Genomic DNA, 17,352 nt, shown 5'->3' with positions numbered 1-17,352 from the left:
AGGATACATTTATTCAGTGGATTCTTTTACAGCAAATAAAATGATAATGTGTGGATATATATGTCAGTTTCAGGATATAAACCTATATATAGCATCTGAGCTTATTTAAATACTTATATGTTTACATAAAGAATTGATATATGTGTATACACATATATGCCTGGATGAAATTGTACCAAAATGCTAACAGTGATTAACACTAGGAGTGGTTCCAAGTGGTTTTAATTTTCTTCTGCATAGAGTATTTTTTCTCAGTAAGCATATTTCTTTATATGGAGGGAAAATACTACTTTCTAAAATAAGCAAAGGCTGCTCAGAAGAAGAGGCCTCACTGGAGAAGGATCGGGGAGATACCAGGAGGTGGGGCCTGTGGTAGGAGGAGCAGGCTGCTATCTTAACAACTTTCTATAGAGGAAGAGGGCACAAATCATAAAGGAAAATGGCATGCACTGGGTAGGGAGAAGGCAAAATGGTTAGATGAGCTTGTCTGGGTTAAGCTACAGGAGTCAGGTTGGAAAGTTAGTAGAAATGAGACCAGACAATGATGAGGCCTTTGAATACCAACCTGAAGAGATTATACTATTCGGTAGCTGGTATTTAGCCAAAGTTTCTATACTGTTTCCATGAACTGCATTTCCTTTGAGCTTAGACAATTTCAGAAGCAATTATCCTATTGTCACAATTGTCTCACCTTAAAATGTAACTGTTTTTTTGCATCTATTGTATAACTTTTTAATTAAGTGTTATCAGAGAAAATCCAGGGTTGCTACAAATATTTTATTGAAAAGGTTTGTGACCTTTAATCCTCATATGTCTGGATCTTGAGAAGAGTCATTTGACTGCACACGGTATGACTTTGTAACATGTCTTATTTAAGAGTTTTAGCTGCTGGTTTCATTTGAGCCAAGTGTCTCTTTGAAAATAAAAACACAAGTATCTATTTGGGGATAGGTACCAGCCTGGTTTATGTTATGAGCAGCCCAAATACTCCCCTGAGAAAGAAGCTCTGGGATCATGTGCCGATACAGCCTCAAAAAGTGAGTCCCAAGTCATCATGCTGCAACAACAGGGCTTCAGCCTGCGAACACTCTTTAGCCCCTCTGCTCTGCCTACACGACAGTCGGCTTCTCTCGTGAGCTTTCTGGTAGGATTCCTAGGTAAGTCTTCTTCACTGCATGTTGTAAAGACCCAGCAGATGTGTGTAGGTGGAGCCAGAATGAAGTGAAAGAAACAGAACAGTAGGACTCAACATTACTCTAACCTGTGTTAGCAACCAATTTGAGTCCTGAAATTTCCCCCTAACAAGTTATGAGTAGTTGAGATTATGGAGTATTATCAAGATAGGTTTATTGTGTCTTGATAATTGAAGAAGAAAGGAAGAAATTCCCTAAGGAAAGAGTTGCAGAAGTGCAAAACATTTCATTGGCTGTTAGGATACTCTGCTTTAAGTCTATCAAGTCAAATACCTCTTCCAATAATGGAACTGGAATCTGATGGGATTGGGAGGCAGCAAAGTAAATCTTTGTTTGCTCACCCAGTTATCTAATTACCCATAAATCCAGTGACTTTTCTTAATCATCATCGGTGTGACACTCTACTGGGCACCTGGATAGTAGGAGAGATGGTCCTTGCTCTCAGAAGGCTTTTATGGCACAAGAGTATTGCTGGCAAGCCAGGGAAGAACAGGTTTCTCTGAGAGAAAATAGGAGGACCCTCTAACATAGACTAGGAATCATGTCATTGTCTGAAACAGGGAAAAAGGATGCAGGACATAAATATTATCCAGCTGAGTTATCACTCTATGCAACAGTTTAAAATACACTTGCCATCTCTCATGGCGGGGGGTGGGGGGGGGACTGTCTACCCTCTATAGCATCCCATCAGTCCATGTAATATAGTCAGAGAGTAGCAAATGAGGATCCAGATGGCATATGGGCAAGGAAAGCAAGATGGTAGCACCAAGTGAGAAGGTTGTTGTCTAAGCAGATGGTAATGCAGAATCGTGCAGTGTTTCTTAAATCAGTAAAATCAACCATCTGTTTTCCCAATGCAAAAGAAGAAAAGAGGAAGCAAATAATCTTTATATTCGGTGAAGCACATATATAAAGAACTCATGTTGTATCAGAATAGACTGTTAGAACTGCGGAAGTGAAGTGCACGTGCTGACTTCATTTTAATACTTAACACCTTGCAGCATTCCTCATATTGGGCCTGAGTATTCTGACCACTTATGGAGTCCAGGCTATTGCCAGGAGGGAAGCCTGGAGCCTCGCTCTTCTCGTGTTGTTTCTCGTTCTCTGCATCACCGTCATCCTCACTATTTGGAGGCAGCCACAAAATCAGCAAAAAGTAGCCTTTATGGTATGTGTGGTAGGGATTAGAGATCCTAAGCATTGTGTGCACTCACTTCCTCTGTTTGAACTGTGACTTGTTTAAAAAAATAATAATAATATTTCTAACAAAGTTAACCCATGAACAAGAATGTTAAAATTCCTGGACATGTCCCTTTTGTCACAGTATTCCCTCTATATTGGCTGTTGTACTCCCCATTGCTAAAATTTGGATATGCTCCTAACGCAAGATTTGTATATAGGGTAATTAACAGATTTTTTTTTTTTACTAATCTGTAATATTAGAAAAATAATTGGAATATCTTTAGAGATTCAGAGCCCCCTCACATTTATTCCCATTGAAAGCCTGTCCTCTGTAATAATCATGTCCTATTAGAAGTGAGAGCAGGCTTGGGCTTGAAGAGGGAGGGTTACCATGTATACACAGAGTTCCAGAGGCATGCCCTGTTGATTTCTATAGTAGAAGGATAAGCCCTAAATCCACTTTATCTTGGTGATGATGCAGAAGTTATTGGGTTTGATCAAATCTCCTATTGCTTTGAGCTTCAGTAAATAATCTGAAATGTGTCTCTCCTTTCAACAGTCTCTAGAAGTATGTTTTTTACTTGGGTTGGTTTTCTTGGAAGAATATAAATTTAATGATGCATTTTGAGAGTAATTATGACAAATTTATTGCATAATTTTGGAATCATTTGGGGAATATGCTTTCAAATATGAGTTTAAAAAGATGTCCTTTTCCTCTTAGGTTCCATTCTTACCATTTTTGCCAGCATTTAGCATCCTGGTGAACATTTACCTGATGGTCCAATTGAGTGCAGATACTTGGGTCAGATTCAGCATTTGGATGGCTCTTGGTAAGTCTTTTAATGTATTAGTTTTGGGAACTTTGGCCCTCTCTTTCATTTTTCATGGGCTGTCATTAGAGAATATTTCCTCTCTAACTTTAAGCTTTTTAAAATTTTTAAAAAATACTTCAGTTCCTTCCTATCCCAAGTCTTAGAATACATCAGTGTTTTCTTTCTCAGGTATTTTTCACATACCTGGTTTTTTGTTTGTTTGTTTGTTTGTTTGTTTTTTGCTGTGCTTGAAGTGCTGGGGATAGACTTCAGGGCTCTCGCACATGCTAGGCAAGTGCCCTACCCCCCAAAGATATCTCCAGTCCCTCAGATCCCTTTTTTAATTTAGATCTCTCAGTAAGCCTGGAAAACCACTCAGGTTCTATTTTCTCCAACTTACGGATGAGAAAAATGAAGCACAGAAAAAGTAATGTCATATCAAACCAAATTCTCACCCAGTTTTCTAAAATATAATCAAAACACAGCAAAATGCTTGCATAGTTGTAATTACCTTAAGAGAATACATAAAACATCACCTCTTATCCTCACACAGTTAGCATGACCGTTGATTGACAGTTCCTGTATGCACCATTCTTTGGCCTCTCGTGGTGATAGGGACATGTAGAAGGCATATCCATGTCCCTTTTGTTAACATAGGACATGCTTTCCAGAATAACGAACCATGACTGTGATAGTCCACCATGCATATTTAAGATGTAATTTTAGTCTTTACCCACATGTCATTTTGTTGTAAGTATGGTATTGAGTTTTGAAAACATACATGTAATTTTATTCCACACAAACATTGCCTGAAAGACATTTATTTAGAGAAAAATGCATTCTATGAAGTTAAAAATAAAGAAGTACATTTTTCTACCAGAAAAAATATAGAGGAGACATGCTATGGGGTACCTTGTATTTGCATTCCATTCTTCTAAAATGGCAGAAAGAGAAGCGGGGAAAGCCTATTAAGTTGTATGTTAAATTTCCCAGATGAAGAGTTACTTTCTGACACACCTAAAACTTTGTTGTTGTTTTTTTCCCTCCAAAAGGTTTTCTTATTTACTTTGCCTACGGCATTAGACACAGCCTGGAGGGCAACCCAAGGGATGAAGAAGATGATGAAGATGCTTATTCAGACAACATTAATACAGCAGCAGAGGAAAAATCTGCCATTCAAGCAAATGACCATCACCAAAGAAATCTCAGTTTGCCTTTCATATTCCATGAAAAGACAAGTGAATGCTAATGCTTGCAGGAGCAGAGCTGGTCCACAGTCTTACGTTCATATCCTACATTGAATAAACTATGACAGGATGTCATCATCATGCTAGGTTGTCATGGGATTGCGGCGTGCACAGTTCACCTGAATTGTATCTCCTCACATGGTGAATTATATGCATGGGAAACCTCCTGAGCTCTCTTCTCAGTGATAAATATCCCTAAAATTGTGTATGTGTGTGTGTATGTGTGAATGTAGGTATATGTTTGGGAACATGAATGTTAAAAGTTAGTTGGTGTATTGCTATTATTTTGTCACATCACACCAGTATTGTCATAATTGATGGCATATACTGCACATACCAAATAGAGGTGAATCACTGAATAGAAAGTGCTTTGTAAGTGCCCTCTGTGGTTGGGGAAATAATGATTGCTTTTCCTTCATAGGCTTCGTTAATGTCAGTGCAGGTACACTAAAGATGCAGTTGCCCACTATCATGTCTATCACTGGTAGGGGTGAGGGGATAAAGAATGAGCCTTTTCTTTAAGTTGTAAATACCAGTAATGAGTTTAGTTCAATTTTTTTCCTGTGTGGTACAACAGTTTGCAAACTTCAGCCAGAAGGAGCATTTGCCTCTGCTGTTATATGCAGGACAGAATGGCATTCCATGTCACCAGATGGCATCCCCTGGAACTCTTCTTTGCAAGCTATGGTCCTTAGAGGTGAGATACCTGCACCGTCTGCACCCTCAACCCACTGAAGTGCTTGTGAGATGTACTGTGATCTACTTGGGACTCTTAAAACTAAGGAGTGAGGTGGGCCCCATGGCCTGTAAGCAGGAATAAATGGAAGTCACTTAAACCAGTAGAATCTGACAAATGACTCAGTTGGTGGAATAATTCATACATTTTTTGTAGGCCCTGATCACAGTTCAACATTTTTAACTAAACAGGCACAAAATTCACTCCTCTTTTTCTATTATTTTGTCTTATCCTAAGTGTGAGGGGATACCATACCAAATTCTACCTTTACAACACCAAGTAGAGGAAAAGATACAAGAATGTAAGAAACAACTCCCCTATTCTGATATTAAAGTGCCTGTTTGGATAGTAAAGGGCATTTGACCCAGTTTAAGGAGTTAAGATCTATTTTGATTCTGTTGTTTCTTTTGGAAGCACTTAGGGAAGTCTCCCACCCTGCTCCCCAATAAATCTTTTAGCACTTTTTATTTCCTTTGCTTTTAAATGACTAACAGTCATTTAAACTGTTAGTACCAGTTAAACTATTAGTACCAGTTGCAGTGTTTCACATTAGCCATCAATAAGTGGGGGAATTCTTTTGATTAAGAACATAATTACTTAAAGCTTTAAACTAAAAAATTAACCAAACTGAATTAAAGCTATATAAACATGATAACCTTTGTCTATGAATAATTGTATATGTTAAAATATTCTACGTTCTATATTTTACCTTATAGTGGATCATAAATTCATCTTCAGTGTGTTTTGCTCCTCATGAATGACTTTTTGTGCAAATATTTAAATGGTTCATTAGAGGAGACTAGAGCTAGACACTTACAGGTGGGTGGCATCCCAGAACACCTGGGTGAGTGTTACCAAGCATGCTAGTTGATCCCCCTAATCCAAAGGCAAGGAAAACATTTGTTTTCTGACATTTCTTTTAGGAGATCAGTTATCTTATTGATGCTATTCAAGTTGCAATTATATTGTGTAGTCAGGAATTGTTTTAATTGAATATCAGATTAACAGGTAGGAGGCCTATGTTTATAGCTGCTATGTTTTAGCATCCCTAACACAACTCATTACTGACATTCCACAATTTCCAGGACGCATGTGGTAAAATCTGAAGCCCAGCCAAGTTTTACTGAAGGGGAGGAGTTAAATAAGCAAGGGGCAAAATATTTTAGTAAGGACTGTGGGGATGAAATCCTTGCTGTTCTAGCAGTACACTTAGACCCTTTTTATTCTAGAATCAATGTAGAATGGGCCCTTCACACAGGAAATGTGCACAATTTCATATATGAATCTTTAAATCTTTTACTATAACAAAATTAAGAAATTAGCTTAGAATGTGATAGGCAGCTAAAATAGTATGCCCACTGTATTCAATTAGGGAGCAGAATTAAGTTAAAAATTGTTTTTTCCACATTGAAATGCTTAGTAGACAAAAATGTCTATGAAGAGATGCTTGGTCATGGCAGCACATTTTTTTCTGTGAAGACTCAAGTGGATGTGCCTGTTTGTATGTATGTAAGCACGTTTATGTATGTATGTGTGATGTATATGTGTGTGTGTGTGTGTGTGTGTGTGTTTCAAATATCAGTGTATTAAGTTGTGTTTATGGTAGGCTTTGGATATGATATTGTTATTTGGATAGAAAAGCCAACTGATGTGGAGAAAAATTAGTGTTTTATATTGATAGGTATTTTAGGTTTTAAACTATTTAAAAATATACAGCAATTTTATATGTATATTTTCTATAGATAGATTAAGAAATATTTATCATGTTTCTAATATAAAATCACTGAACTCTACATTATAGATATATTATAACAGGTGCTTTGTAATCTAAATGGAGTAGAGGTAGGGACTTTGGGTATCACTGTTTACTTGTTTCCTTTGTACCTTTTCTGACATACCAGTTCTGTTGCCTGCATTTGAATTTATAACCCTTTGAACAAAATGTTATATTTACTTTTTTAAGATTACCAAAATGTTTTATGTAGATTTGACTAGTAATCAATCAAATTTATATAAAGTCCTCTCCAGAATTAAAAAAAAAGTATATCACATTCTTTTAATTGTGATTAAGTAAAAGCAGCTCCCATAACTTTTCTTTATATACTAGGAACTATGTTCTCAACATTTTTCAATGAAAATGTCTTATAATGACTCCTTAATGTTTTTCTCTAAAAAGGAATGCTTTGTGAATTACCATAAAAGGCAATGCTATCCCTGCATACTCTAGTTTAAAAACTCCTTATGAGAAAAGCTTATTAAAGCCTTCAGTACATACTAAAATTCAGATCATTGCTTAACCACATTTCCCCCCAAGATAAACATCAAGAAAACTAAAATATCATTTGATACATAGATACATACACTTGTGCATTAGTTCTATGTATCAACATCTCAATGTTGAAACTAATATCGGTATATAAATTTTACTGTTACCAAAGTTGATATCAACCAATGAAAGGCAGGATGAGAGCCTTTTTTTTTTTATTTTAATGAAAAAGTTTTTAAGCTTTTTTATTTTAAATATTAGCCAAAATATTTTCTGAGTCCTGGGTGTTGGCAAGTTAGCTGTCAATTCTTTTTGATAAAACATTTTTAATTAGAATCTGTTTTTACCATATTTTCTAAATTCATTTGAGTACTTCACAAGGAGTATAAGGGAAAGTAATTGCCCTCAATGATGAGAGAGCAGCTGAGCCTTATCATCTCTCTCTATCAGGGCATAACTACATGACAAAGTCGTGCCAAAATTCCAGCTCTCCTTTCCTTGCACCGTTGCCCATGATTTCTCCTGATTGCTTCAAGTGACAGCACCAAAATTACAATTCCCACAGGGCTTTCAAGGGTTGGGTTTAGAGTGTACATCATGGATTATTAAGAGTCACATGATTAGCGAGTGTATCTGGTGAGTGAAGTTAACTACCCTTTTTGCTAGTGCCAAAACAGTGCCTTCTCTGTACGTTCTCTACTTTATAAAGTCCTCTACTATAAAGTTCTCTACTTTATAAAGTCCTCTAACGTGCTTATATATCAAAGGGAAAAGTACTGAAGATCATATGGTACCTAATGCCAGCAAAGGTCATTTTTTTTTTTTTTATGTATGGATGTGAAAATAAGGTTGCTTAACTTGTTTAGCTGAGTATTTTTTTTTTCTTCTTGTATAATTATATTTAAACACTTTAAAATAGCTTTCTGGTTTCTGGATTTTCAGAGGCCTGATCCGTTGTTGTTGTAGTTGTTGGTTCATAATGTTCTTTATTGTTTTATGTATACGGTTTAGTCTTATTGATTTCAAATGCATTTTGTTATGGCCCAACCCAGTGGGTAACACTGCTTGCTGAGAACATTGTACTCAGCTGTTGTTCACCATGGCTAAAGCCACTGCCACAGTCTCTGGGCCTTCAAGACTCTTCTTTGACCACTGATAGCACCATCAAAACCAGAACCCCAGGCTGGTTCCAGGGTCAGACAGCCTGTATGTACCATGTGAGCAGCTCTAGCTACCCCTGTTGGTGGGGTCTTAGAATAATGGGGAGAATATGATATAAAAGACTTCAAATGCAAATAAATTTGGGGTCCTTAATTTCAGTTCTGAATATCCCATGAGTATGTCCAGATAAATAAGGACCAAGGAACATCTATGACTCATGGAAGAGGTGGCTGCTTCCTGGAACTGGCAAGGAAGGAGTAGGGCCTGCTGCTCTTCCTGCACACTGACGTGCATGGCCACGACCCAATTTATAAGAGCCTTTAATTACCAACAGAATAGGTTTCTCTGACCCAAAACTGGTCAATGAACCCTTTATTTTTCAGATCCACTACCTGTGCCTAGTTGTCTTAATGCTTGGTTACCATTGTACTTAATAGAAATTATTGATAGGGTCTAAACCATACAGCAATTCTATGTCTGTAAAACCCAACAAATACATTGCAGTTGTGCTAATGTAAAGATTTTTTGTGTTTAGGAGATAATTTTAAATTTAATGTTTTCAATGATAATCAGTGTGTCTTTTTACTTTTAAAGTTGTATTCTTTTTTTAGAATTTGTAATAAAAAAAACTATTGCTGCTTTAACTACTGTAAAATATGCTTTCTAATGTGATCATGTATTTTTAAATAAATTTTAATGTGACAATAGTTTAGTATGCATATGTTTCATACAAACCAAAAGCATGCATTTCACAATGACTAAATCCCTTTTTTAACTGGGGGAACTTTAAAACTCAGAAATACAAAGTGATCAACATTGAAACTATTTTGTTATACTTGCCTGGGGCCTACTATATAACTGCCAAGACCTGCAACATTAAAGAGATGTTTTTCCATATCTTCCAAGCTTCTTGGCACATTCCCAAAACTATCAGTTGCTTCTGAAGCATGCTACTCCAGGGTCTCACAAGTGAGATTCTCTACCACCTCAACTGCCATTTTATGGACCAGTCATTTTCACAATGCTCTGATCTATAGGAAGCTATTCAATGGTCATCCCACCAAACCATAACCTTTAATAACTGGTGAAAGGTTCTATACACCTAAAATTTTTTCAGTATGGTAAATAAATATTTACCAACTTCAACCCTTTTGACCCTCTGATAGGGAGAAGTGAAAGTATTTTGAACGTGATTCTAAGTTACAAATCTTTTAAATTAGTTTAATTTTGAAATTTCTTGGTGTATAGTAGTTTTATTGATGCTAGTAAAATGAAAGGAACACCTTGAAACGTTTACACTTTGATAGCAATTTAGCCAGCACTGGAAACCATGCTAAAATAGCTAAGAATTTGCTAAAGTAGACACCTAAAACCATGTATCTAATTGTTGTCTTGATTAGCATTGCTAATAGGTGTGGGTGCCCCATCTCTGCTTTGGCACCATGGGAACACAGGAAGGAAGAACTCCCCAGCAGCTGTGTCTGGGTCCAGGTAGGACCCCTTAAGGGTACGAACATGACCTAAGTGTTTATAAAGAAGGCCACAGATAAGATTTCTCCTTGGGCTCACAATCCATGAGTTTCTGAGGGACTGTGCTGAGAAGTCCCCATCTGTGTGGGATGAGTGATTCATTTCGTCCCATAAAATATCTCAAAAAAATTCTCCAAGACATACAAAAATAACTCCCATCAACACATTACCTCAACTGTTTTAAAGTAGGCCAAAGTATGGGTGAAACTGGAAAGAAACTCAGTGCCAAACGGATTTACTTATGTGAACCTTTCTGGTAAAGGTTGATAGCCGCCTCTTAAATATGTTTAGAATACCAGAGATTTGAGAGGTCATAAATGTGGGTAAAGAGGCCTTGTTCCTCTACCGAGACTGGAGCAGTGGTCAGGAATAGAAAGACACAAAGCAGAGATTGCATTAGCAAGAGACCCAGGACTACATCATGGCCCAGGTCATGGTGGAAAGCAAGCTGATTTCTGGGTTCTGGGTCCTTTAAGCTATAAATACTATAGCATCACCATAGTTCAGGATTCTGGTGTTTCCCCATTTGGTGAGGTCTCCAGAATCTACCCCCACCTGCTCATTGATGTCTAATAATTCTTTACACAAGGACCAAGGGTGTCATGTCCTGGTAGAAATCCAGCTTAAAATTGCCTGTTATTATTAATTTTTTTCTTTGGCAATGTTATTTTTCAAATTCAAATTCATCTTGAGATTTATGTGATTTAAGAAGCTACATGTGAGGGACTGGGGCTATAGCTCAGTGGCAGAGCGCTTGTCTAGCACATGTGAGGCACTGGGTTCGATCCTCAGCACCACATAAAGATAAATAAAATAAAGGCATGCTATTCATCTACAAAAAATAAAAAAAAGAAGAAGAAGAAGCTACATGTAGTACACTTGCCTGGCATGTGTGAGGCACTGGGTTTGATTCTCAGCACCACATATAAATAAATAAAGGTCTATCAACAACTTAAAAAATATATTTAAAAAAATGAAACTACATGTCTTGGAAAGCCCTTATATTTCTTGGAATCCTACTCCCATCCTTTTCTGGACTGTTATATCAGTTTTCTAGGGCTGCCATTACAAAAATAATGACAAATTAAGTGGCTTAAACAGCAGAAAGATATTTTTTTCACAGTTCTGGAGATCGACATGCTGATTCTAAATTAATTTGGAAAAGAAAATGTACAAGGATAATCAACAGAAGAAAAAATGATGAAGTGCATCCTTGGCCCAAAGAATAAAACCCACTACACATCCATAGCAATGAACACAGTGTGGTATTTCCCTAAGGTATAAAAATACAGTAGAATAAAATAAAAAAGATCCATTTACATATGTATTTAATACATACTAAATGCCAGCTCAAAAAAGAAAAAAAACCAAATGGTGAAATAATGACCATCCTACAAAAAAATAAAAAGCTAAACATCTAACCAGCCATACCAAAAATAAATTATAGGGAGATTTAAAGTCTACACATGAACAACAAAATTACAAAATATCATGATTTAGTTTGATAATTACAGGCAGAAGAGACATAAAACCCAGAAGCCATGAAGGAAGTTATTGAAAAATGTAATTGATTAAATATGTGCTTTAATTGCTTGAAGAAAGGCATCATTAACAAAAACACAAACGAAGGGTGAAAATGGTCTAAAATTTGTAAAACATACAAAAGCTCAATAGCTAGTACATATGTGTGTATATGTATACATATAAAACTGTTATTATAAAGCAAAAATAAAAAGAACTCAGTTTTCAAAAATAGACAAATATATGTGACTAATAAACACATGATAAGATGCTCAGCTTCAATAATAATAAACAGAATGGGAACTGAAAGAACACAATGTGATTTTCGCCTCTATCAGGTTATAAAAATTGAAAGAATGGTCACATTCAGTGTTGGTGGAGCAGTAAAGAAATAGGTCAGCATACATGCTCCTGAGGAAAGTCGAACTGGTTATAAATATGGACAGCTTTGCAGAAGGGAAAGCTGGTAGCATTTATCAAAAATATTAAATATCATGAACTTTGGCTAAATAATCTCACTTCCAAGTGTCTATAGATATACTCATGGGTACAAAGAAGTTGGGATAAGAATAGTTTGTGTGGTAGTTTTACCGAAGATTTTTTAAAACAATCAAAGTATCTACAAAGGAGAAAATTAAATGATAGTGTGTCTATGTAATACTTTGTCGCTAATAGGAAGGGTAACAGACATGAAAGAGTATTTTTATTATTTTCATCATTTCCTGTCATAATTCTGTGGGGGTTTTCAATACTTTTGAATGGATTAATTAGGTAGTGTTTTGTTAAGTTTTCTTTTATAAATAAAATACAGCTGGGTACCTTGGTGCACACCTGTAATCTTAGGGATTCTGGAGGCTGAGACAGGAGGATCAAAGCCAGCCTCAACAACTCTGTAAGACTGCAAGCAAACTAATAAGACTCTGTCTCAAAATAAAAATAAAAAGAGATAGGGATATGTCTCAGTGGTTAAGCACCCTGGTTTAATCACTGGTACCAAAAAAAAAAAAAAAAAGAAAAAAGAAAAAAGAAAGAAAGAAAGAAAAGAAAAGAAAACACAGGCAGAGTGACCCAGTGCTACTCTTCATTAATGCCAAACTTCTTCATAATGTGGCGCCATTTTTCCTCTCCCCAGGTCTTCCACATCGCCTACTGTTGAGAGCCACAGCCGAAGGGGCTCCAGCAAACTTTCAGACTGCCAGCTGATGATTGGCTCACAGCGGCCCCAGCAACACCTAGCTGATTGGCTCCTCTGTGGAGATGCTCATTGAGCTGTTTCCCTGCCCTTTCAGACTACCAGCTAATGATTGGCTCACAGTGGCCCCAGCAACATCTAGCAACATCTAGCTGATTGGCTCCTCTGCGGTGATGCTCATTGGGCTGTTTCCCTGCCCTTTCAGACCACTGAGCTGCTCATTGGGGGACTTTTTTGGCTCCGCCCATGCGACCCAGCCAATCGGCCTCAAGAGCAGGAGGATTGTGGGAGGAAGAGGCTGGGTTGGGGTGTGTGGCTTGTGGGAAGCCGGTGGTGGCAGTTGGGCCCTGAGGGTTTTTTCCTGAGGAGCTGTTTTGTTTGGCATGTGTGGTTCTAAAAATAAAGTTAGTTTCTTTTGACAAGTGGCTCCTGAATTGTGCCCAGCCAGACTGCGGCAGCCTACCTCAAGAGTCAGCCAGTATTCTAGCATCTTCTTCAGTATGTACTTTGTAGCTTTGTGCTTTGCCCAGATTTTCTTTCTCTGAATGTTACTGTTTAAAAACAAGACAAAAAGATTTAATGAAAAGCTATTTATACATTATGAATACAATAAAACACAATTTAGTCATTAAACATGAAATAGAGGGTGGAGTGAAATCAACTAAATTTATTTCCTGTCTAATGTATCATTTTTTTTAAAGAAAGCAATTTTTCTGATTATAAAAACAATTCTTATTCCTGGTAGAATACTTTGTGAATGTAGAAAATACACATTTTAAAAGGACTCCTGTAATCACATGATTTAAAGACAACCATTATGAGTTTCATCCAGGTTTGTTGCTTTCTGATCAGTGTTAAATGCAAACACATCAAAAATGTCTTTCCAACATGCATGGAATCATACATACGTAGTGTTATATCTGGCTTTTCCACTGAGTGATGTAGAAGCAATAGTACAAAATCTGAGGTAAGAATCCAGGCAGTGGCAGAGAAAATAAGTCAATTGCCCAGTTCACACAATTACTAATTAGTAAATTCAAACCAAGTCTGTGGTCTGTGACCTGCCTTCTTAACACTGTTCTATCCCCACCCACTTTTATGTCAGCTTTGTTGGGTAAAAGTCACCTTAAATAAGGTACAAACAACCCAAGCAAATAATGGGTAAAAAATCTGAACAAATACCTCACCAAAGAAGATATAAATGTGGTAAATGAGCATATGAAAAAAGCTCAACATTATGTCACTAGCAAATTGCAAATGAAAATAAGGAGATAGCACTAAACGTTTCCCTATTAGAATGGTCAACATCCCAAACACTGACACCAAATGCTGATGGAGATGTGAAACAACATCTAGTGGGAATGCAAAATGGTACAGCCACTTTAGAAGACAGTTGGCAGTTTATTCCAAAACTAAATGTACTCTTACCATATAATCCAGCAATCACACTTTCTACGCTTTCTCGTATTCCTGATTAACTGCTGGCTTTCAGCGGGCTGCATGCCCAGAACACCCAGGGAGTTTCTTTACATTCTTGCCCCTTGGCAATGGTGACCACAGTGGCTTCTGTCTCAGTCCAAGCCTCCTAAGGTCATTTTTGCATGTCTTGTGTCAGCTCAGTCATAAGGAGGCCTTTTATGCCTGGGCCTTAACCAGAGGCCTTCCTTAGTGTTGCTGTCCTTCCTCCCAAAGGCACAGAAATTGGCCTGTGTCAGTAGAGGGGCTTGGAGGAAGGAGGAGCAAGTTTCCTGTCCCTCACAGCACAGCAGCAGACCTCTGCTTTGTGTCAGTACAGGATCCCGGAGGAGAGCCGCCTCTTAGCCCCACTGCAGATGGCTCTTCCTCCCAATCCTCCATCTACAGAGGCAGCCTTTGCCTGGAACCACAGGTGGAAGGCTTTCCCCTCCCTCATCCAGTGGCTTTCAGCTTTTGCTTTATGTGAGAGAAAAGTTCAGGAAGAAGGCAAGTTTTCATCCCGTGCACCCTTGAAGGAGGTTTTCTCAGGTCTTCTGTCTGCTCCTTCTTATGAACAATCAGCAAAGATTCTCGTTAGAGTGGATTTTGGATTCTCCTTGTGTCTGGGGCTCACAGGGACCCTCAACTCTTGTGCCAGTCAGTCTTCATTCAGGTGTTAATTCATTAAAAATTTCAGCTGTTTTCTTCTCATGGCTGCTTTTACGGCAGTACCGATACCTCCCTACTCCTGCAAAAAGCGGAGCAGGAATCCCTGGCTCCATGGGACAGCTCGTGATTCTGTTCATTTTAAATTTTAAGCTCTCTATTGACATGTCTATTAGAATAACCACAAAGGACTCCCCTCTGATTTCAGGAATTTAAGAAGAGCATCTTTAGAGCCTTTCCTGTCTGTAGATCAGGGGAACCCTGCTTAAGAGCCTTCATTTGTAGGGATAGCAACAGCTCATTTTAACCAGCAGAATTGTGATTTAGACCCACAGAAAAATAAAACCTGAATTATAACTTACTACAAGTTTGACTTTGGGCATCCTTATCCACGAAATGGGGATAACAATAGTGCCTACCTCATAGGCCTGTTTGATAGGATCAATAATACGTGTATGGTAAGGATCTATGGACCTAACACTCTACTTGAAACATAATTAATTCCTAATAAATAATTATTATTTTCTAGGAACTGGTGGTGCAATGCCAACTTTTATAAGGCACACTTTCTACTTTTGAACTCATAGTTGGTAGCACAGAAGAAACGCATAAACAGATTACAACTAAATTCTGAGTTCTGTCATCAGTGCCATTGTGGAGGTGTACATAGGACAACTGGCAAGATGTGAGATGGAGCTAAACCTTGCAAGATTAGTGAGGCTGCTAATCTTATGAAAAATTAGTGGGGTGGGACAAAAGGAAAGCAGATGATCAAATGGAGGGGGGACTCTTGGGGCAGGAGCAGCAGGAGTGGTGGCTAGGGGTGCAGAAAGTGGGGGCAAGTACCATGAGGAATGGAGGGCAGGATGGGAGTGACCACATAGGAGGAAGCCAGAGAGATAAGCAAAGGCCAAGAACTCCAGATGATGAGCCTTGCTGGAATGCCTCGGAAGGGTGGAGGCAGGGTGAGTTTTATTTGAAGATGCATCAAATTGCTAGGGAGATCATCCATTAACACACAAGAAGGAGAGATGGAGAGATCAGTTAGTGGGCTGCAGCCACACTCTGAATGAGAAAGGATAGCAGGTCCAACCAGGGAAGTGACAATTGATGCCAATGGCAAAAGAAGGGTGGACTTAGGGCTCCAGTGGGGTAAAACAGAGAACAGGACCCAGCTACCTGGTGGAGCCAGCAAGAGGGAACTCTAGACTGAAGCCCAGGCTCCAATAGAGAGGGAGTGTGAAGCACTCAACTCACAGACTCAGGGTGAAAAGGGACCCCAAGCTGAGGCAGCCAGACAGATCTACATAAACCAGCATGCACTCCAGGAGGTTTTGCTCAGAATCCTCCCCAGAAGGTGACTGTGGAGAACAGGCTCTGTGCCCTGCTCTGAGTTACTCCATGATACATAGAACAGGAGCTCTCAGACTTGCCTACACCTGAGTTACTCCATTTTGGAAAGCACCTTGCCATAAGCTACTGCATTTTGAGCTTAAGTGCCCAGCTGGAATGACTCTACACCTTGGTTGTACAAGTCAACAACCACCATTTGCCTAGCACGACTATAAGGCACAAACTGACAAATAAATTTAATCGAGCTGATAAAAATGATCATCTGTAAATGTATCAAATTAATCAGAAGCACATGGATGCATGGGCATTATCAAACTTATATCACCAAATGAAGCAACCCCCTCACTCAAGACTCCTCACTCAAGGAGCACCCCGAGACTGGATCCTGTCTCCTGGTCACTCATCAACATATTTGCCATAGTGACAAAGCTTCAATTTCCTGGGCCATCTAGCTTCAGCAGAGCATGGATTCTCCTGCTCACGACAACTATGCATGACCCACTCCAAGCTGAAACTCCAAATGGACACTCTGAAATTGCTGTCTGTCTAGACCTTGGCATAGAATAAGTTCCTGCATTTTGACACCCTGAACATCTAATCTAATCACCATTAGTACCTGTTCTCTGCCTTTCCTCTCAGTTCATCTGACTGAACCCCTATGGCTGCCTTAACCCATTCTTAGCCTTTCTGTTAAATATATATAATTGTGTGAAGTATGATGTGTGATTTGAGTGTTATAGATATTAGAAATTAAGACTTGAATAAAAGAACTTGTGATTGCCCAACTTATGACTATCAGGTGACCCACAAGTATTCAGTGAACTTCTTTCTACAGGTGAAAATACTATACCCTGTGAATTTATTGTCAGTCAATAAATTTTGGCATTGGTCTACATTAATGACAATGACACACAGTTCTGCAGTAATCTAAATGCTTATCTCCAGGCTAGTCTCCACTCCTTAAAAGTGGCCATGATGGGACAATGTCCTAGTCTTCATAACCATAACATCAAACACACAGTGCACATCTGTTCACAC

General features: G+C 38.3%; 1 protein-coding gene across 3 annotated transcripts in view; it reads left to right on the top strand.

Moving 5' to 3' along the window:
* Slc7a2 (solute carrier family 7 member 2) overlaps positions 1–9,295 on the top strand; it is a 64,113-nt gene extending 54,818 nt beyond the window's left edge. For all 3 annotated transcript variants that reach the window (XM_076853756.1, XM_076853755.1, XM_076853754.1), the window contains exons 9-12: positions 952–1,157; positions 2,195–2,361; positions 3,097–3,205; positions 4,240–9,295. In XM_076853756.1, coding sequence (XP_076709871.1) covers positions 952–1,157; positions 2,195–2,361; positions 3,097–3,205; positions 4,240–4,436 — 679 coding nt within the window. In that variant the 3' untranslated portion in view covers positions 4,437–9,295. The remainder of the gene's footprint in view (positions 1–951; positions 1,158–2,194; positions 2,362–3,096; positions 3,206–4,239) is intronic.
* Positions 9,296–17,352: the final 8,057 nt, after the last annotated feature.

This window comes from Callospermophilus lateralis, chromosome 4 (genome assembly GCF_048772815.1).
Source record: "Callospermophilus lateralis isolate mCalLat2 chromosome 4, mCalLat2.hap1, whole genome shotgun sequence".
Lineage (NCBI taxonomy): Eukaryota > Metazoa > Chordata > Mammalia > Rodentia > Sciuridae > Callospermophilus > Callospermophilus lateralis.
The sequence above is the reverse complement of the archived record's forward strand: the minus strand, read 5'-3'. Positions and strand labels throughout refer to the sequence as shown.